General features: G+C 45.2%; 1 protein-coding gene across 5 annotated transcripts in view; it reads left to right on the plus strand.

Moving 5' to 3' along the window:
* The window catches only part of LOC127596242 (IQ motif and SEC7 domain-containing protein 1-like), a 114,746-nt gene that overhangs the window by 37,775 nt on the left and 54,171 nt on the right, over positions 1 to 22,800 (plus strand). Inside the window, exon 1 of one of the 5 annotated variants that reach the window (XM_052058507.1) lies at positions 14,051 to 14,703. The exons of the other annotated variants lie outside the window; for them this stretch is intronic. Coding sequence (XP_051914467.1) covers positions 14,426 to 14,703 — 278 coding nt within the window. The 5' untranslated portion in view covers positions 14,051 to 14,425. Of the gene's footprint in view, positions 1 to 14,050; positions 14,704 to 22,800 lie in introns of those variants that run through there. 5 annotated transcript variants of the gene reach the window in all.

Here is a 22,800-nt window from a genome sequence, read left to right on the forward strand (position 1 = left end):
ATATATGAAAAACATTACAAAATAGGCCATTCATTGAAGGCGAGCCTCATAATCCAGTGCGCCTTTTCGTGTGGAAAATACGGTATTCATCATTGCCAACCCCCCCCCCCCCCAAAACAAAACAGTGTTGTGTATTCACGCGATTGGCAAAAACACGAGTGTAACAGTGTTTTAAATTAAGCTAATAGTGATGAAGATTTGGATCAGGCAAAGTGTTTGCATAACACTCGCCGGAATAATATAGAGATCATACTCCATACGTTTGCGTTCATATTTCAAAAATCTCAGGGCTTTGCTCTGTGATTTAATGTCATTGATGTGTGAGGTGGTCACCTTCCTCACAGATGCACTATTATGTCGGCATATTTTCTAGTTTTTCATCTCGTAATGCGGTTAACAGACGTCTTCGTTGTGCTTGCGAGAAGAACTGCGAGGAAGCGGTCAAGACACGAGTGATTTACGTGGCTCGTCATTTCACAGCAAGACCAAATTAATCCACAAATTTTTGCCCAAGCGACGTCAAACCCGGGCAACTCCCTTGGAAATAAAAAAAAAACTTTTTCAGAGACGACGCAAACAAACAACTGAGATCATGAATATTTATCAACACGGCCACATGAGCAGTTATAAGAGGGTGCGCGCATGCCCTTGGGCAACACATTGTCACTTTTGTTGCACAATATGTCGCAATAAGCGTTGAGCGAGTGCACATGCGTACTGAAAACAGGCTGCCGGTACCAGTCACCGGTGCCGCCTTCTGGCCATTCTGCTCCAAAAAAGTAAATGGCATGGATGACAGAATGAACATTTTACAAAGTGGTAACATATGAATAAGGTTTATATCAATGCTTTGGGTCTATTGATAGTGTTTAGCTTCAAAATCTACTGCATACGTGTATTTGTGAACGCAATTTCCACGTGGCTGACATAAATTGTTCAAATGCTTAGTTTCCAGCTTTGCTGTGTCACACTTAACAACTAACATTTGAACCTGTATTATTTGCATGAAAGATTTTCAACATAGACTAAACAAAATATCTTTCTTTAAAATTATTTGACATCGCTTTAATAGAAACGTTACACTGTAAATTGAAAATTACTAGTGGCATCGATCTGAAAAAAGTGGGATCGATCCTCTCTTATTGTGGGTGTGTTTTGCTTTTTATTTGGATTTTGGTGAAAAAGATTTAAACAGCCTCATGACGCATGATGTCAACTGATACCTCTTCTGCCGAAAGCACAAGCAGACTAAACAAGAAGTGGTCAGGCAGGCAAGAACGTGACAAATGGGGATTTGCGTTGCGTAAATTGTTGGATTCCGAAAGCGATATGCGTGCAAGCACAACATCTTAGCTTGACAACGTCCTAAGTAAAATGAGATTACAATAATGAGCGCTTTAAAGATGAGCTACTACTTTTACTTGCGCTGACACAGCTTTACGGCGTGCAGCACACTGCAGTTGCATCACATATCAGCCAAAAGGGCACTCTGCGAGCACGATGTATGATGTGGTCAATAGTCAAGACATGATCCAATCTTCTGTTTGATCTTCCATGCCAAGGTTGAAGTTGACGTTTGTTTCTTTCGCAGTTGGACAAGCCCAAAGTCCCTTTCGCAACGTCCTCCCTCCAACAGTAATGCAAGGTCCAAAGATTTGTGGCAGCGGAACACAGGTGTTACATTTCCACACAAAATCATGTGTGACATTAGTGTGACGCTTGAGCCTCCACTTGTTACAATCTCTGCCCATCCTTCGGAAACCTGTCGAGGCATCCTATTCACTTGCAACCTGGGTTTTGCTTCCACTCTTGTTATGCGTTGCCACTTTTTCGGGTAAATTAGGTGTATAGAGAGATTAGTGATACTATGTGACCCTTTGCACATTTCATCCTTTCATCAGCTCCCTGCCCCTATAAGAACAGGAAAACGGGCCTTGGAGCACTTCAAATCTATCTCCCTGTCTGATAGGTTGCATTTGCAATTCCGTAGCTCCCCATGAAGCCTCAGATCAAGCCGGGGGTGGAGTAACGGGTGGGGGTGGGGAGGGGTGGCGTCTGCCTTTTGGGGAGCTGAGAGGTGATGGAGGAAGATTTGTGTGCATTCCTCTGGGCAGGAAAAAAGACTGGGGAGTATGATGGCTCGTTCTCAGCTGCTTTATACCACTCGAGTGGAGGATTTTGGCTGCTTATGCCGGCGATGATCCACTTGCGTGTGCAGGAGAACTATGCAAATCTGCAATGATTGTCAGATTATGGGGCAACTGGGTTTAGATGGAGATAATAGAATGAGACCTAATTTGGAAGATATAGGCATGAATTTATTCCATCATTTCCAATCAAATCACTCTCTCATTCAACTTTGACCTAAAATGTACCTAAGATGTGTAGAGAAATTTAACTAGTTTGCAAATGCTGATGGTTCTTCCCAGTATCATCAGCAAAAAACACATAATTCAAGATGTTGGAAACATAAGTAATATATACTGTATAAAATAAAATCATTCCTCGTCTCACCCCCCCTCGGGTGGTGTCCGTCCCTCATTCAGCTCGGGTCCACTACCAGAGGCCAGGAAGCCTGAGGGTTCTGTGCAGTATCCTTGCTGTTCCCAGCACTGCACATTTCTGGACTGAGATGTCCGATGTTGTTCCCGGGATCTGTTGCAACCACTCATCTAGTTTGGAGGTCACTGCCCCGAGTGCTCCGACCACCACAGGCACGACTGTCACCTTTACCTTCCAGGCTCTCTCCAGCTCCTCTCTGAGCCCTTGGTATTTCTCGAGTTTCTCATGTTCCTTCTTCCTGATGTTTCCATAACTTGGGACCGCTACATCCACTACAACGGCTTTCCTCTGCCCTTTATCTATGATCACGATATCTGGTTGGTTCGCCATTACCATCTTGTCAGTCTGGATCTGGAAGTCCCACAGGATCTTCGCTCTGTCATTCTCCGCCACCTTCGGAGGTGTTTCCCATTTTGACCTTGGGGTTTCCAGTCCATACTCCGCACAGATGTTTCGGTTGACTCTGCCAGCCACCTGGTTATGGCGTTTCATGTAGGCTTTCCCTCTTCCAGCGCCTCATCTTCTGTTCCCCATTGTCTGAGACATTCTCTGAGTACGTCATCCATTGGAGCCTTCTCCTTGATGTATTCATGGAGCTTGGATGTTTCATCCTGGACAGTGGCTCTCACACTCACTAGTCCCCGGCCTCTTTCCTTTCTGCTTGCGTACAGTTTCAGGGTGCTGGATTTGGGATGGAACCCCCCATGCATGGTTAGGAGCTTTCGGGTCCTAACATCCGTGGTCTGAATCTCTTCCTTTGGCCACCTTATTATTCCTGCAGTGTATCTGATCACTGGCAGGGCATAGCTGTTTATTGCCCGGGTCTTATTCTTTCCATTGAGCTGGCTTCTTAGGACTTGCCTCACCCGCTGGAGGTATTTGTCCATAGCCGCTTTCCTTGTTGCCAGTTCGAGGTTGCTATTGGCTTGTGGTATACCGAGGTACCTGTAGCTGTCCTCAATGTCTGCTATTGTTCCTTCAGGGAGTGAGACCCCTTCAGTGCGGACTACCTTTCCTCTCTTAGTCACTATCCGACTACATTTCTCAAGCCCGAATGACATCCCGATGTCGCTGCTGTAGATCCTGGTCGTGTGGATCAGGGAGTCTATGTCCCTTTCGCTCTTAGCATACAGCTTTATGTCATCCATGTAGAGGAGGTGACTGATTGTAGCTCCATCCATAGCCTGTCTTGGTGATTACTTGGCTTAAGGGGGTTCAGTCCTATGCAGAACAGCAGTGGGGAGAGTGCATCACCTTGGTATATGCCACATTTGATGGACACTTGGGTAAGTGGCTTGCCATTGGCTTCAAGTGTGGTTTTCCACATCCTCATCGAGTTCGCAACGAAGGCTCTTAGGGTCCTGTTCACCTTATGCAACTCCAAGCATTCAGTGATCCATGTATGTGGCATCGAGTCATAGGCTTTCTTGTAATCAATCCAGGCTGTGCACAGGTTGGTACGTCGGGACCTGCAGTCTTGTGTGACTGTTCTGTCAACCAGGAGCTGATATTTGGCTCCTCTGGTATCTCTACCAATGCCCTTCTGCGCTTCGTTCATGTATTGATCCATGTGTCCACTTATCTTGGCCACAATGATGCCTGACATGAGCTTCCATGTTGTGGAGAGACCGGTTATTGGCCGATAGTTGGATGGGACTGCACCCTTTGAGGGATCCTTCATGATCAGGATTGTTCGCCCTTCGGTTAGCCATCCTGGGTGAGTCCCATCCCTCAGCAGCTGGTTCAATTGTGCTGCTAGGCGCTCATGGAGTGTGCTGTGAGTTTCTTTAGACAGTAGGTGTGGACCATGTCCGGGCCTGGTGCTGTCCAGTTCTTCATATCTGAGACTCTTTCATGTATGTCTGCCACTGTTATGGTAACTGGGTTCTGTTCAGGGCGGTTGCTGTGCTCCTCCCTCAGGGTCACCAGCCATTGTGCATTGCTGTTATGTGCAACCTCCTTCTCCCATATGCCTTTCCAGTACCTTTCAGTTTCCAGTCTTGGTGGGTCAGCTCTGTTGTTAGGACCCTGCCACTCAGCGTACACTTTCGCAGGTTGTGTTGTGAACAGCCTGTGTATTCGTCTGGCCTCATTCTCTTTCATGTACCGCTTTAGGTGGCTGGACAGGGCTTGGAGCCTTTGTTTAGCAGTTTCGAGTGCTTCAGGTATGGTCATCTGGATGTACCTCTCGGGTATCGGCCTTTTCATCACACTTCTCTGGGCCTCCGTCAATTGACTCGCATCTTTCCGAGCCGCCTTGATCTTAACCTCCAACCGTCTTTTCCATGGTGGGTAACGTATCTCATGGCTTCCATGGTTGCTCTTATAGCCAAGCATCTCAAGGATCACTGATGCTGAAGCGTATATCATCTCATTGGTTTCCGTGATCGTTACGGTAGGGATCGCCCTCAGTGCTGCAGTCACACTTTCCATGAGACTTTTAGGTGGTACTTCACATAGCCGTTGTAATCGGTTTCTAGGTTGCCCAGCTTTCATTCTCGCCATGATCTTAGCTTTCAGGTCAGTTGCTGCCTCGCTCAGCATTTCATTCATTGGGGCTTGCCTCCCAATCTCTGGTATGACCTCCTCCTCTGATCTGGCAGCCTGGGGCCCTTCACCATGGAACCTGCGTAGTACCGCATCAATCTCAAGTTGTGACAGCAGTTGCCGTTTGTGAATGTTGGAACATGGAGCTACTAGTTGTTTTGTGGTCAACCGTGACCGTGGGTTTCGAAGTAACCATTTAGCCCACATTCTCTGCATGTAACCCCTCTGACTAGGGTTGCTTGAGTAGTAGCATTCCAACAGAGCCAGGTTGTCGCATCTCGCCCATCTCCGCTTTGTTCCAGTAGCCCATTTTTCATCAAGCTGCTCTGGTTCCCCAGCACCTGACGCAGACCTTGTTTGGCCGGGCGACGTATATACTATATATACAGTATATATATATATATATATATATATATATATATATATATATATATATATACTGTATATATAGTATAAATCATTGGATTCCCTGAATTGACGCTTGTGGTACCGCACATGTGATATCTGGAAGTGTGGATTTAAATATTGAATTTAATTGAAAGACATTTGGCCAAATTCCTTTCTGATTAACATGTCGCAACATTCCAAAAAATAAATAATTCCCGTGGTATTTAGTGGGTGAATAAGTCAGTTATGTTGAGTTGGAGTTTGTCCCGTAAGGATTCCCGGGAGGCACAAGTTTGCAAAACTCATGTCTTGAAGTAATGAAGACACTAATTGACAGAGATGCCGAGGAAATGTAAATAATTTATTGCTGAATCTCGAGGCTGCACTTTTCTTGTGTTATTACATTTTGTGCATTTCAGTTGCGAAGGTGTTTAGCCCAAAGTTGATCTGCCTCTCTGTCTGCCATTGCCATCTGCTGTTTCACTCGAATGCCCTAATTTCACCCCTCTAAATGCCAGAGTGGCACTTCAGAGAAGAAAGTCAAATAGTGGAAATCCACAATAGATTATCCCTTAAGGACGCTGCTAACAAGAGGATGGCGATGGTGTGTAAGTGTGGGTGATCACTGTGGAAAGTTGCAACCAGTCGTGATGATGACAAATCACACAAACGCACACGCTCACTCGTAAGACCTCTGAGCTGGTGTTGTCGAGGCTCACATGTCTGAGTTCCTTTAAACCCTGCATGGATGCCGTTTTCAAAAAGCTGTTGAAAATAGTGACTGGCAGAACACACGTGTCTCTGTAACCTTGTCAGATCGTTTTTATATTCTGATCCCTGGGAGTTTGCAGTCATTTGAAAATTGAGACTAAGGGAAACATGAAAATAATCCTTGATTGGCTATTACTTAATGGGGATGACAGTAACACAGGTGCATGCTGCGTGTGAGTGTGCGAATCGTGTGTGTGTTGGCTTCTCTTTATCGAAAAGTCTTATCTTTTGCAATCAAGTCTCAGCACAAGCCTGAGGGGGCCCAAGATATGGTTCTTTCTCTCCGTGACAGTTAGTAGCTATGAGACAGCTCTTTGTTTAGGGCTCCTTTGAATGTCTCGTCTGTCTTTTCTCGCATGTTCGACGGCTCGAGGCCAAATCGACCACAGCAGGTAACCTTCGCACTGTGCCCTCTATGCATCATGGTTCAGAGTTGTGCAGCATGACATTTTTTACAAAGCATTTTACTGTACGAAGACAGCAAAACCTCTCGCATTGCATTTCAATTGAGGTTTCCTAGCCAGTGTGACGATTGCACACATCAACAATGTTGTTGAACAATGGCGCTGTGGACAGATGTAAATGGACCAGGACACTTCTACACTTCTTCACATCAACTAGAAGTGTCAATAAGAAAAAATATATATACTGTGTGTGTGTGTGTGTGTGTATATATGACGGAAAAGTGGTTAGGACTGCACGACTGTCCGTGTTTTATGTTATGTGTTGTGTTTATTATTTTACTTTATGTTAACTGTTTTGTAAAGCGCTTTGTTACAGCTGCTGCTGTTGTGAAAGCGCTATATAAATCAGCATGTATTGTATTGTATTGTATTGTATGTATATATATATATATATATATATATATATATATATATATATATATATATATATATGTATCTGTAATTGATAGCTTAAAAATGATCTGAAAAGTATTTCTTGGTTTAAAAAAAAGAAGCATTGGTTAATGTTTATTTACTGTCTGCAAACTGAAACGGATGAACAATTACAGTGATTGTGGAGAGGTGATGCATTGCCACCTTGTGGAATCTCAGCACAACACTAAACAAAAATATCACAAAAGCGAGTGTGAAAACTGGGCATGTTCATTTGAACACAAAGCTGATTAACCTGCTGTAAATCATGACTAATTCTCTTTGATGAATAACACAAGTGGATGTGCATCTTGTGGAAGAGCATTTTGTTGTTCTGCCTGGCTGTAGCGCCCCCCCCCCCCCCCCCCCCCCCCACACACACTTCTGATAACCTATTGCACCAGGGTGCAACGCCACTCTGTTGGAGAAATCACAGTTTTTTCCTGAGCGTGTGGCTTCCCCCCCCACACACACACACGAAGCAGCCTGGGAGAAGAAAAGGCGTGCGAGTCAGATTATTGCAGCAGGACTCTTGCTCGTATGCACTGAGCAGAGGTATGATTGTCAACACTGCAGCGTGTCTCGTCTCGGCTTGATAAGAAAGACCCCAAACAAGAACAAGGACACGTGTTCTGTTTGGAGGTGTCAGATTGTCCAGAACTTGCTCTTTGGTGGCCAATCGAATGTGTGAAATCAATTCAAAAGAGTCTGAGCCACTTTACACCACTGCACATTCTGTTCAGGGTCGCTGCTTGTTCTTGGTGACACCCGGCAAAAGTTAGAAAAGTACATCATGGAGTAGTCAGCAGTCAATCACAGAGTGTTGAGCTGGAAATGAGTGAGAATGCACCCGACAGCAGCTAGTGAAAAATGATGTGAACCGTTTCCAAGATCATTATTGTCATTCTAAATTTGAAAGGCCTTCATGAATTTGCTCTCAGCATTTAAACCGTCAGTTTCAATGTTTAAAACAGTATATGAGGCTCATAAGAATATGAAGGAAAATAATAGTGAGAGGTGTGAAGTTCTGCCATCTAAACATAGAGACAAAAGTTATATTCAAAAAGGTTATTACATCAAATATATTAAATTATTATCATTTTATAATTATCATTTTATAAGAGAGTGATCTGCAGAGTATATAATAAAAAAAAAGATTGATCATGTATAAAGAGAGACTCGACGGAAGTATAAATGTGAAATGTATTTGATCTAAAAAGAGATTTATTTTCTCCTCTGCTCCTTTTCATTTGATTTAGGATAATGTGTGGATATGTTGCTTTTTCTTTTGTAATGATTTTTTTTTTTTAAACTGTGAAAACCGACTGAATTGGAGTCTTGCAGCATTTCTGCTGGCCGGACTGTCCATGTGTGACGCGCTGCATTCCTGGCCTTCTTTTTATTTCTTAATTTTTGTCTTTTTAATAATGTACTTGATTCAGGAATTTGACTACAAGCCGGCTTTCAGTGAGACTTATATGAGCAAATCAGCTTGGAACTCATTTGCAGTTTGAGGTCTGCACTGGTGCTTGTGTCCTAGTCATGTGCCACAATATGTACAGTCGAGGAGACGCGCAATGTATTTGTTGCCGTACAAACAGATGTGCAGCCTGTTGGCCCAGATCTTACGTGGCCGGTGGGATTCAAGCAAGCATATGGTGACTAAGGACTGTGCACAGGAGGCCAATGTATGTGATACTAGGATGAAAAAAAGGTCACCTCGCTGCATGTCCAGGTGGGCAGGGCCAGAGTTGGGCAGAAAATGTGCTGAGAATGAATTTAACCACATAATTGTGTTTTGTACACGCGTGCGCACTCATGGTTGCCTCGGAGCTTGAGCTTTAGTGTTGAAAGGTGTTTCAGTTAAACCATGAATGTACGGCTCTTTTGTCAATTCGAAACAGCATTTGAGCCTCACCGCTCCTCCGTGTGTGCCCTGACTGCTAACTCATCCAGGTCACTGTCAGCGACTCCCGCTTCAGACTTTGACCAGGGAGAAACTCGGCACCAAGCTGGACAGCTTACATGACATGCAACGTTTCACAAAAGTTGTGAAAAAGGAACCTGCATGTAAGATATACTGACAGCTGGAGATGGCCGTTTTGCTACATTTACATGGTTGTTTACACTGGTTGACAAATGTATGTAAATTTGTAAAACCTTTCTCAATATATATATATATATATTTCATCATTTCGAATCTGCGCTATTTTTTCTAGCACATCGGGTGATCGTAATCAGCATGATAATAAAATAACAATAATATATCTAATATAGTAACAGGGTTTTTTCCATGCTCCAATTGAGGCAGAGGTGGACAGTCCTTGCCATGCGCCATAACGTACTTTCAATTGAGGGTTCCAATAAGAATATGACTATCATTGTGTTTAAGCATTCATTCAATAAAACTTGCTTCGAAGAATAATGGGCTCATAGCTTGTGTGGCGGGGCCACCTTTGTTTGAGACACTTGTGCCGGTATATTATTTTGAACCTTGAGTTCTTGCGCCTACAAGCACTCTGTGGTCCATGTCCACCTGTGCTGTATGAGCACACAGTAGGTAGGTAGGTAGGGGGCGGGGGCAGACAGAGAGAGAGACTTTAGTTTTTGTAACTTTTCTTAGTTGAGTGTTTTTAGGTACTACCTTTAGGTACTCCTTCTCTTCTGCTGCTTTGTGAATACCCGCCAGCTCATTTCTTTTTAATGTGACCAGCCTGCAGCTGGTTGGTGGCTGTCTCACAAGGGAGACAGCGATTGCGTGCTGTGTTGAGGTGCAGTGCTTTTGGCATCAGTAACAGTGCATGCATTCCTCAGTATGCCTGAGCCAGGTAAATTGGTTTCGCTACTGCTTGTCAAAGCCACTGGCTCATGTGTTTTTGAGAAGATATGGAAAGAGGAATGTAAAAAAAATAATGTTCCAATCACGTACATGTTGGCTTTGTATTGTTATGATCCTAATTGGAAGCGGATTTATGTAGCCTCGCCTCGCCGACTCATCCTGTTCCGCATTCTGACCCTCACTTTCGTCAGTGAGTGAATTCTTACTTCTTAACTGCTTGTTGCGTTGATTTCTCTGCTCTGTTTCACCTGGACCCTTGACTTTCCTCCTCGTGTTTTTTTCCCTGCCATATCTGCAACGCTAAAAATCGTAAGCGTCACTTTGATACGAAGGAAACTTTTCTTTATTCAACGCGACATGCTTTGATGGGAGGGAGGGGGGGCAGGCAATATTCACCTGTTTGTACAACTGGCCAGGGAAAATCAGGACTACGATATAGCTGACTACTGACTAGCGGCAAAAAAACCCTTGATTTTTTTCTGTTTCTTCTTCGGCAGTCTCTTAAGTTCTTTCCGGTGCACTGCTGTTGCTATAGTGCCTCCAGAGTGGTGCAACGCTGCATATGCAGTTAAAATGCGTTTCTGCCACATAGGGACATTATTCGCTCAATCAGCACAACTGGCACTTTACGCTGCGTTGAGCTATATCAATCGGTCCGGCTTCCCTACTTCAAATGAGAAAAACAATTATATTAATTAAAGATAAAAATATTAAACATTTACAATGATGAAAAGGTACCAATTAAACAAAAATACAAATAGAATACAATACATTGCAATTGTAGGACAAACCTAACATCATCATGTCACCTCTGCCTACAGTGCGCAGAATGTCGGGGTCGATATGAGTGCAATTTCTATTGATTCTGATCAAGCTAATGTCGTGCTACCAGAATAGTCAGGAAATGGTCCACGGAAGCTGAAGTTGCTCTGCGGGACTGCTTCGACACAACCAGGTGGGAACTCTTCAGCGATGTTCATAGGGAGGACATTGATGCACTCGCTGATCACCATCACGGACTACATAAACTTTTGTGAGGAGAACGCCGTACCCACCAGAACTGTACAGTGTTTTTCCAACAACAAACCATGGATTAATCCCGACATAAAGGCCCTCCTGAAGGAGAAGAAGAGAGCTTTTATGTCGAGAAACAGAGAGGAGCTGAAGGCCGTGCAGATTCGGCTGAGAAGAAAGATCAGAGAGGGGAAGAAGACATACAGGATGAAATTGGAAGGACCAGTTGCAGGCCAGCATTGTCACTGGTGTCCGTTAGGGGCCTGAAAACCATCTCAGGCCATGACATTCCAAGAAGGACAAGGACTGGGCAGATGGACTGAACCGTTTTTTCAACCGTTTCGACCAGTCGTCTGTCCCTTCCCCCAACCACCAACTGCAACCACTCTCAACCAACTTCTTCTCTTCCCCCTCCTCTTTCGACCAGCTCTCAACAACCCAATCTGTCACCTGGTTCCTGCCTGTCCGTCACAACAGAGCAGGTGAGGAACCAACTGAGGAAGATAAATGTGAGGAAGGCAGCAGGTCCAGACAAGATCAGTTCCCGGCTCCTCAGGACCTGCTCTGACCAGCTGTGTGACATTGTCCAGCACATGTTCAACCTGAGCCTGAAGCTGGGCCGAGCTCCACAGCTGTGGAAAACTTCGGCCTGGTCCCATTGCCCAAGACCCCCCACCCTAAGGAGCTGAACAGCTACAGACCGGTGGCGCTGACGTCTCACCTGATGAAGACGCTGGAGGGACTCGTCCTCGCCCACCTTCGACCGCTGGTGAGCCCGGCACTGGACCCGCTGCAGTTTGCCTATCAGCCTGGCATCGGCGTGGAAGACGCCATTATCTACCTCCTCCACGCAGTGCTGTCACACTTGAAGAAGGCTGGGAGCACTGTGAGAATCATGTTCTTTGATTTCTCCAGTGCCTTCAACGCCATCCAGCCCAACTTACTGGGAGGCAAACTGCAGAACGCCGGAGTGGACCACCATCTCACAGCATGGATCATAGACTACCTCACAAACCAGCCACAGTATGTGAGGTTGCAGAGCTGTGAGTCGGACAGGCTTCTCTGCAGCACTGGAGCTCTGCAGGGGACTGTTCTGGCTCCATTCCTGTTCATCCTCTACACCTCGGACTTCAGACACGCCACTCCAAACTGCCACCTTCAGAGGTTCTCCGATGACTCTGCGATTGTTGGCCTCATTACAGAGGGGGACGATCGGGAGTACAAGGGAATGACGAAGGACTTTGTGGACTGGTGCCAGCAGAATCTCCTCCAGATCAACCCTAGGAAAACTAAGGAGTTGGTTGTGGATTTCTGCAGGAAACAGTCCTCACCAGCAACGATGAACATCCAGGGTATGGACATAGAGAGGGTGACCTCCTACAAGTACCTAGGTGTTCTTCTGAACAACAAACTGGACTGGTCTACATACTCGGACACCCTGATTAGGAAAGGACAGAGCCGACTCTTCCTACTCAAGAAACTGAGGTCTTTTGGGGTTCAGGGGTCACTCCTTAAGCCTTTCTATAACTTGGTGGTGGCCTCGGCCATCCATTATGGCATTGTCTGCTGGCCAGGCAGCATCTCGGCCCGGGACAGAACGAGACTGGAGACTTTGTCCCCAGTGTGGGACAAATAAAGCATATCTTAATTTTATCTTAATTATGTTTCACCAACTATTGACTTGTGATTGGACCGAATGAAAGAAGTAAATAGCTGTAAAAATAAGACCCGCTGGTCTTGCTCCGCCTATTTCTAGTCTGAGGTGCCCGAAGCGGGCTAGTGCTTCTATAGTCCCGTAAAAAACAGGTTTCGCTGACACAAACTTTTTTTTTCATTTGAAATGTTTACGTGTCCGTAAGCTTCTGACCAGGTAGCGTTTCTCCCATCTCGTAACCAACGACGCAAAATAAAAGTCAAGGCTCACACGCAGCCTACCAGCAATGTGTTGCCTTTATGTCACACTGGAAGTCACCACGGGTTACAATCACACGACAAAGAATGATTTTCTCATGCTAATTATACTTGTGCGCATCAGTTGCACAAAATTATGATCTCCGCTAGTAATCATTGGCTCAAGACATTGTTTATGATGCCACCATTTTTTTCTCCATTCTTGTCTTCATTCGTCAAAGCAACAACCGTGTTGCATTGATCCCGTGAGAGAAAACAATCACAATGTCAGTGTTTCATCCCACACCTAATGTGTAATGGAGGCGACACATTGCCACTGATAGCGAGCTGTCGTATCAAGATAATCTGCCAACAATTAGCTCAGAGATGAAGAGAGGTGTGTGGATGCATTGTTTTGTCTCAAAGAGCTATGTAATATATGCAGACGACGCACGCATGCAGATTTGTTCAACTGCGCACGCGCAGCTCATCAGAGCATGTCAGAGCTGGAGGGATCAACACTCTTCCTTGATAATTAGGAGTACAAGCGGTGTAATTGCGCTTCGATGACATACGCGTACAATTAGCCACTTGCAGGTTCATTAAAAAAACAGCAAAGGTCTGAAAGCCAGAGTTGTTGTCTCAACTCTGACAAAGCAGAAAGACTGCGAGCCCCGGCCCTGATGTAACGCATCCTTTTGAGACCGTTTATGTGTTTGTAGAAGTGACCCTTACAAGGTTTTTGTCCATGGGGCCATTTGTCTGCCTGCCACGCTGCATATAGGATACTGGTGTCAAAACTGAGATGCAAAGATGAGATGCATTCCAGACACATTTAGCATTTTGAAGACTCTTGCCTTAAATCTCTCGAACTTGAAATTCTAATATTGCGATACCTTGTGCGAGATACAATAGCCGCGTTGTATCGCACTGAATTCTGATTTCTCATGGTTTCCAACTTTATTTTCCCCCACAAATATCTTTGATTGCTGCATATTCATTGTTGCTCTGCAGACATCATCAACGGTGTTCATGGGGCATCTTTACAATCGTCCTGAATGGTTTGGACAGCCTTGTCTGTTTTGAATGACACTACAGAGAAGGTGCATCGATTTGTGAAATGATATGGATTGGGAGGTGGGGGGCGGGGGGTGTAGTCTCTGCAAGGAGATGAGAAATGGGCAAAGAGAAAGAGGAGTGAAAACAAAATAGGATGGTGAGGAGAGAGAAGGCATCGTAATGAGCCCTACCTCTGACACATCCTCCTGTTTCTATGGAGACCAAAGAACCAATCCAGTGGCCTTGAAGAGGACTGTACTACTGAGTGGAAGAAGAGGGTGGAGTGGGGCGTACGCTGATGCGTACAGAGGCCAATACATCTTGCTGTAGTTGTCGCGGCAGGGTTTCAAAAAGCTGCGTTCCTGGCCACCGTCTCGCATCACCCAACATGCTTTAAAACTGCACTCTCATCAGGCCGTGACAGTCGACAACACACCCTTCCTACGGCAGTATCACGAGATCCTTACCCCCGCCCACCTCCATGCAGCTAGGCTGCTCCTCGTTACATCACACACACACTGCTCCCTGGCAGCCTGTGTTTGTGACCGGACGAGTGAGAGGGGAGAGTGAACGTGAGCGAACCTCGTGTGCGCACGCCGCCCAACCATCACAGAGTCCCATTGACCAGCACGCAGGCAGGATGGACAAACCAAGCGTGTGGCGAGCCGTAGTGAGCAGCACGGATCCTCGTCGGATGAGAGAGCCCGGATCTCACCCCAGCAGACCAGGCTCCGCCATCGGATATCGGCTGTATGACATGTGAGTAGCGTACTCAGTGGTCCGCATGGCGCGGCGCTGGCTCATTCATGGAGGTGAGGGGGTAGAGGTGGAAGCCGTCCTCTGTGTGTGGTGTCAGTGCTGAGTCACGTATGGCATCCGGACTCTGTTCTGTCCTCTCACGTTCCCTCTCCGTGCTTGGTAAACATCGTTGCTTTTCCTGGGGAGGGGCAGCAAGGTGGAATATATGGAAGTGAGACAATATATGGAAGTGAGACGGAAGGATTGAAGAATTCATGACACATGACACGTGTGGTGACATTGTTTTTTGTGAGCATGACAGCTGTTATGAGGGTCATGCAGGTGATTATTGCTTAAGTATCGGCTTGCCGCAGAAAATGTCGATGAATGCTTCTTGCACCTTTTGTGTTAGTGTGTGTGTGTGTGTGTGTGTGTGTGTGTGTGTGTACCCCCCCCCCCCCCCACACACACACACATGTTATAACCCTACCACCTAGAAATGGCACCAGGTTCTCTGGGTCCAAGTTCATCAAAGATGGGCTGGCGCAAAATGCTAAACCGTGCTGTGGTCTGATGAGTCCACATTCCAAATTGTTTTGGGAAATTGGGGATCTCCAAAAGGAACATATGGACCGGTATCAGTGCAAAGCCAGTGCCCATGGCATGGAGATCTGTGAAGCACGATTAACATGGGATTTACAATTTGACAGGTTTTGGAGCAATGTCTGGTGCCATTCAAGCAATATCTTTCTCAAAGATGTCCCTGCTTATTTCAGCAAGCCAATGCAACGTCACATTCTGCACATGTAAAACAATGTGGCTCCATAGTAAAAGTCTGAGTCTGAGTCTGCCAGTCGCCCAGACATGTCCGCCACTGAAAATGTATAGTACAATATTAAGCCCAAAATATGACAAGAAACCGTGCTCTTGAGCAACTGAAGTTGTACATCGATCACGAATAGAAAATAATATATATGTAGATACATCCTTCTTTTTGATTGTTTTTGTGTTATTGTTTCGGTATGTACCTTTTCCAGCTGACTGGCGTGTGTGTGTGCCCCAGTGTCTGGTGCCCACATCTGAATCAAAATTTTTTCCCATTGATTGGAAAAAAGCCACAGTAAAAAATCTTGTCTTCACAATGATGAGGCTTTAAGAGTTTGGTGAGGGGTGATCTTGAACAAAATCCTTTGAAGAAATCATCCATATTAGCCGGATGACGCGTTCTGCTACCTTATTTGCCTTTATAGAATTTTCTTGACATGCAGTGTGCCACTCACCGCCTGATTCCTCAACAACCATGTAGTATCTATGTGCAATTATTGATAAATGTTCATGCTCATACTTAACAGCTTGTGCATCATGTGGAGCTGGATTACCCACCCATGTCTCAATCTACAAGTAATAGCATATAATGGATGGCCTTCAGCCATCTCAATGAAAATGAGACCTTCACGGGTCTCCACAGTCCTTCACAGTAAATGTTATTTGCTGGTTTAAATCTCCCGTGTTTCCATGCATGCAATCATGCGGACGGTCAAGTTCCCTCAGCGATTAGACTTTAATTATAGGCTTGATTAGAAATACAGTACCATTCCTTTTTTTTAATTTCCACAAATCATGATAGAACAACTTGTATTTTCTTCTGCACTTGAATATGTTTGTCATAAGCATCACTCACAAACTAATGTTGTCCATCGAAACTTTGTGGAGGGTGTGGCATGGGCAAAGAAGACAGTTACATTTTAGTGCAAATCAATTTATTGATAACTTCCTCCAAGCATGAAAGCATGAAGCAACGACCTTAATCCATTTGCCACATGATTTCAAAAGGCATGGAAACGCAAAAATAAATAATGACTGAATTTGATTTTCACAGTCGTGAGTCCAGCAGTCCACTCTGAAACTAAAAAACGGCAATCTCCTTTCATCCATCCATCCATCCATTTCCGCTTTTCCTCACAAGGGTCGCGGTGGGTGCTGGAGCCTATTGCAGCCGTCTTCGGGCAGCAGGCGGGGGACACCCTGAACCAGCCACTCGCATGGCACACAGAGACAAATAAACGTCCGCGCTCACACTTACACTTAGGGACAATTTGGAGTGTTCAGTCAGCCTGCCACACATGTTTTTGGAATGTGGGAGGAAACCGGAGTACCCCGAGAAAACCCACGCAGGCCCAGGGAGAACATGCAAACTCCACACAGGGAGGCCGGAGCTGGAATATAACCCGATACCCCCTTTCAATTGTACCATTTTTGTGTCGACTTGCAATCAACCAGGAAGTAGCTTCCTAAATACTATTCAGCTTTGGTGTGACATTTTGTTTATTAAGATAAGATAAGAAAACCTTTATTAGTCTCGCAATGGAGAAATTCCCAATTCACAGCAGCAAAGTTATGAAAGGAAGAAGTAGAACAACAAAATATTGGAGCTGCTGGAAAGGCAGCCACTCATGCGGTACCATTTTGAAGTCAAAATAACAAAAATAACACAACACATTTTTTTTGTGTGAAAACGCAACCAAACACATTTTTTTTTGTCTTTCAATATCAGTGATATGAACCTCTTTTGCATTGGGCTCCCCACCTACGGGAATGGATGGGGAATAATCTTGAATCCATTTATGACTTTTCAATTGTCCAACCAGGCGGGACTTGTTTGACTCTGTCATTGGTCAGTGCTCTTGTGAGTGCTTTTTAGTTGGATTTGGTCCCCGCTGCAACCCTAAAAGAATAGTAAGTAACAGCAATGTGCAAATTGATGATTTTGTGTCTTCTCCTGTTTAAAGGACAAGGGACATATGCTGCTCATGCATTGGTTTCGCTTACAGTCAAAGTGACTGCGGGGTGCTGTGTGTCTGGCCAATGGTCCTTTAATGAGGAACAGAAGCAAGAGGAGCCCGATTTGTTCTAAATGTCATTTCATGTTCATTGGCTGGCTCCTGGGGAATTCCAATGCTTGGCCTACAGGACTGCCAGGATAAGACCAGGTGTCTACGACTTATCTGAAGGCCATCTATGCCTAGTATATTAGGCATAGATATTGCCTAAATATTCGAGTATATTTCGAAACACCGTTGTGTATAATTTGTTGCGCTGAAAATGAACGTGTGGTGTGCAAAGTTAGGTGTACAAACCTTTGCAAAAAGTAACCACACCGGGTGCACAAGTCAGATCATTGATTCAGTCACATATGGATTCAAAATAGACGGGGTTTGATTTAATTGAGTTAACAGAGGGCCTATTTTGCTCTTGCCATTTTACCAAGTTATGAGGCTATAGTTTGAAGATAACAGAGCAGACTTTAGGAATAGAATTTTCTTTGTGATGAGTATCCGTAAAGTTCTTCATTCCGCGTGCCGAGGGTCTTCATCTTTGAGGTGAGATCTTACCTTTTCTTTCTGTAGCTAACTTTCAAAGTTTGACATAAGAATAATGGAGCAAGGAACACCAATTGAATTATGCTGTGTCAGAGTTTTTCTCGGACACAGGGAAAATTGTCTTCCAGATCGGAGGGAGTGATCTCTGAGAGCGAACGACGCTAGTTGCCCCGATGATCACACTCTGCCGCTCCCTTCCCGCCAATTCAGACTTTTATTTTAACAGACAAGAAAAAACTGCCCACGATATTTGAATACCGCACCCCTGGTCCGGCCCCTCGGTGGTGATTGGTTACTTTGGTTTGAGCTTTGAACCACCGGTACGTTGACGCCTTTCAATCTGGTCTACGCTGAATCAACATGTTGCAGACTTTGCAGACGACGAATGTGGCCTGTGGGCGACAGGTGTTCTCAAATCGTCTTTTGTTGTTTAACCGCTGTTCCCCCTTTGTGACCGAGTTTAGCCTTCCCTCCTCTGATTGCCCACCTGCAATGACGTGCTAATTGTGGACTTCAACAGCCCTCCGGCCAGGTGGCTGGCGCCTTTGTGCACAGGCATTTGGGGGTGCTGGATACGCACCCAAACGTTTTGATGTGCCCAAATTAAATTAATCTTTAAACGTGATACAATTTTGCTCATAGATTCCTCTAACACGCTGTCAGTTGAATTCTTCTGTGTAGGTCACCACACATTTCCCCCTCCAAAAGTAAACACAACAGATATTGAACAAAAAGCGTCTATGTACCCTGTTATTGGCTGGCAACCAGTTCACAGTGGGCCCCCGTCTTTTGGCCACAGTCTGGAATAGGTTCCAGCTCACCTGTGACCCGAGTGAGAAGAAGCAGTACGAGAAATTTGATGGATTCTGTCAATTCATTTATCTGTTCATTCCTTTTCAAGTTTCCCAAAGTTAGCTGGGACAGGCTCTCGCATGCGGCGGAATCGGGACAGGATGAGAAGTATTGAAAATGATGGATGGAAACCGATAGTAATGCCAGTTGTCGATGAACACACGCAACAGCTTGATGGCTTGAGTGTCATGGCTGTGACATTGCCGTCAAGGAGGCTTTATCATTGCGCACAAAGGCTCAAATGAAGGTTACTTTTCCTACTCACGGTGCCAACTGAACACCGTCGAGCTTCATTGACATTCCGAGAGCGTGTTCGTGTCAAGAAGCTGCGACAACAGAAATGCCCATGTCCCATGATTAGCTGAGAGGGTTTTTGTACGCCGCTCAAGCTCAAATGACGCCAGCGCTGACGAAATAGTCAGTGCGTCACCACAGCTGTCTGAACATTCTCCTTTTCAATCCCTGAGCCTTTTCAAAGGAAGAGCAATGCACGTTGACTGTAAAGCTCCCACAGTGCTTCGTGCGCTTGCGTGGAGCAACGTCTGCATTGCATCGCCAGCACATGGGCTGGCACAGAGCCTGCTGTCAGCACACATGGCGTCAGTGCATGTGGGCAAAATGCTGCAGAGCTGGAAGTGAATCATTTGTTGAAGCACCGAAACAGGCAGTGTGTGTATGTACAGCCGTGTTAGCCTTTTTGATCCCCCCCGCCCCCTCTCCGTCTGGCAATCGCTCTGACAGTGCAATGCCAAACGTGACTACAGCTGACATTGCTGCTGACATTTTAGAGTCATTATTATTCAGCGTCAAAATTCACAGGTTGCATCGAGAAACTTTATCCATGACTGTACATTGATGATGTGATTTCTTTTTTCACCTTCACACATCTGAATGTGATGCACACTTTTTTAAGTTCAAGTTGTTCGTTCATAAATCATTCAGGTTACAAGATGTTTTGCTGAAGCTTCAGCATCTAATCAGTTTTTTTTTTTTGTCCACTGTGAGCTGCTTAATTTCTTTGCACATTTGAATCTATTTTGGATTGGTCGGAAATCATGCAATGTGGATTGAAGGCTTCAAGAGCATCAAATGTTTCAACATTTGATGTTGACACATCTGTATTGTGATCATTTTCAAGCCGACATTGGATGAATTCATCCCAATCACTAGAATTGAACACTCCTTTTTACGATTATTACTCAGAGCTAATTTATTTGTATTGACTTTGAGAAATTAGCAGCCCTTCAAGCGTCAGTATTTAACCTGAAAAGCTCCAACAGAACAAAGTAAGGGGAAAGAAAAAACACCCCGTGGAACATATGTCTATTTTCTGCAATGCTCATCGTATTGAGGCTTGCGAGGAAGGAGTGTGCCCCACCTGATTTAGGGGTAGAGGCGGGATGGACAGATCACCTGTCAATCACAGGACCGACACGAAAAGTCAGACAGCAGCCTTTAACACTCACATTGACACACATGGCCAGTTTAGAGTAGGAGAATATGCAACGGCAAGACTTGCTAACCGCTGGGCTGTTGTGCTGCCCTTCAGTAAGCAGGTTAGAGATCACGCAAGGCTTTCTGTTGCCATATAAAGCTAGCGTCACCCAATCGAGGGAGCGCTAGTCCCTCCCCCCCCGAGTACTAATGTGACAGTAGCTTTTTGGCGTTGGCAAACAGAGGTCAGTCAAGCTTTGGCGGAGGCTTTCCTCAGTTCACGCAGCCTGTCGCTGAAACATCAACAGCTGGACATTTGTGACGTTTGCCTGAGCGTCGGCTCCTGAGTTTCGCCGTCATTTTCAAAGACCATCAAGCCGGCTGGATGCGCCGTGCTCTCAGCTGCACGTCTCAGTGAGTTAAAGTTTCCTCGGGGGACCTGCTAGTGCTGAGGCATCAGAAGCTTGAAACAGACCATAATAAGGCGCTGCCTTTGCCGACAGCAGATGCACAGAGGAGAGCTTCAGAAACAGATGCACCTCCGGAACATTCTGTTCCCCCGGCAGAAGAAGTGGATATGTTTATCAGGACGGATGTTGTGTCACATGCAGTACGACGACACACTATCTCGTACATCGGGCGCAAAGTTTTCTTACATGTGCTGAATTTGCTTGTTCCACACTAGACGCGCTGATTCCTCCCACAGATTTGAATATGTGAGCCACACCGGGATGAGAAGAAAAAGATTGTGAAGTGTCCATAAGGTTCTGTGTTACCGGTACTCATTGACAGGGATCACATCACTCTCCCTCAGTTGTATTGCTTTTAGCCTCAAGGTATGAAAGGCCTTCAAAAATCAAATAAAACACTTTGCAGAGGCTCCATGGCATGTTACCCACCTCAAGCCAGCCAGTGGAACGTAATAGCCGCTCGGTAGTTGTAACTCAGCTTGCATGTGTTTTTTGATTATACACAAAGCCTCAACCTGGAATAGTTTAGAATTGACCTCTGCATCCTGAGTCCACCCACCTTTTCTGCTATTCTATCTTTTCTTTCACTTCACCTTCTTTCTGCGTGGCTGCTCTCAGGCTGGCGGCGAAACAGCTGTACTCGACCATATTAGTCCATAAAATGCAGCCCTGCCTTCCGTGCCGGATTATCTCCTCATTGCTCCTCTCTGGGCGGACATGAAATTCTATTATCTGCTCTCTAGTCTATTCCAGCAAGCTACTCCACACATCTGAACAAAGCCAGGAGTCCTTCTTACAAGGGTTTTATCGGGGGGAAAAAATACTTAAGATGACATTTGACCGATCCAGCAAACATAATCCTTGTTTAGCTGTGCTGTTGTACCACGTGAATGTTTGATAAATTCAAAGGAAAATGTGGGTTACATTCTGCTGAATTCCCACTCCTGTCCGCCCTGATTGTGGGCGATACCCCACTTTGCCACCAGGGGGAGAACTTTCCCATGGCATCCTTTCAGGTCTGGCCTTCATCCACGTTTAATTATGACTTCATTTTTAAATGGCTTTATCAAGGATTTCGGTGGGTGTGTTTCATTGGGGGAGGGGGGAGTGGAAGGAAATTAAAAACACTCTGACTGTCGTGTTTTTCGACTCCGTTCCATTTTGCCTTTTCACTCTGCTCAGAGTATAGGCCTGCTGCCAGCTCGCTGTGAGGGGATAGCTGTCTGCTTTGAGTGGAGACCCAACTTCCAATTACCTGTCACTATTCAAATCAACCAGTGTCAGGTTTCTAAAGTTTGCAGCTTTAAACTGCAAATGCAAAGCAAATGAGCTTTGTGAAATCCATTCATAGTGTTGTGTCGTGACATACCTAATTCCGAATAACATAATAAATACAAAAGTTAACATTTTTCTTGAAAGTCTTTATTTGTTCAGTCAACAACAACAGCCAAAACCCTGAAACCAAATTCTTCTAGTCGATAAGCTGTAGCCTATTCTCCTCGACCAGGATGTGTGGCCGCATCCAAGTGAGTGAATTTGTCAATTAGACATGGTAAAATGTGCTGGAACACAATGCCCCCTCAAGGTTTGTGGCTGCCCCCTCATACATGCCTGTCTAGATCCGGCCTTGGCGTGCTATCCAAAGTATGGGACTACTTGACGACACATGCGACATTTTTAGAACACAATAGTCCAGGAAACAAATTCGGAAGGAACAGTCTCATTCGTGTACAGCACGGAACACGTCGCACGGATTATGTCAACTGCTCAAAAAAAAAAACTGTCCAGTATGCCGCATGAAGACTATTTCATTATTTTGATACCTCATCAGCATGAACTTTATTTATGGAATCAGATACCATCAAGATTTGTACTTTTGTTCTTACTACAGACTGACTAATCCAACGCTGTGCAAGATATTGAGCGGTGTGTTGCTTTAAGAGGCAACGCAATTATAGCAGATACAACGTAAACAGCAGTGA

This window comes from Hippocampus zosterae, chromosome 2 (genome assembly GCF_025434085.1).
Source record: "Hippocampus zosterae strain Florida chromosome 2, ASM2543408v3, whole genome shotgun sequence".
Taxonomy (NCBI): domain Eukaryota; kingdom Metazoa; phylum Chordata; class Actinopteri; order Syngnathiformes; family Syngnathidae; genus Hippocampus; species Hippocampus zosterae.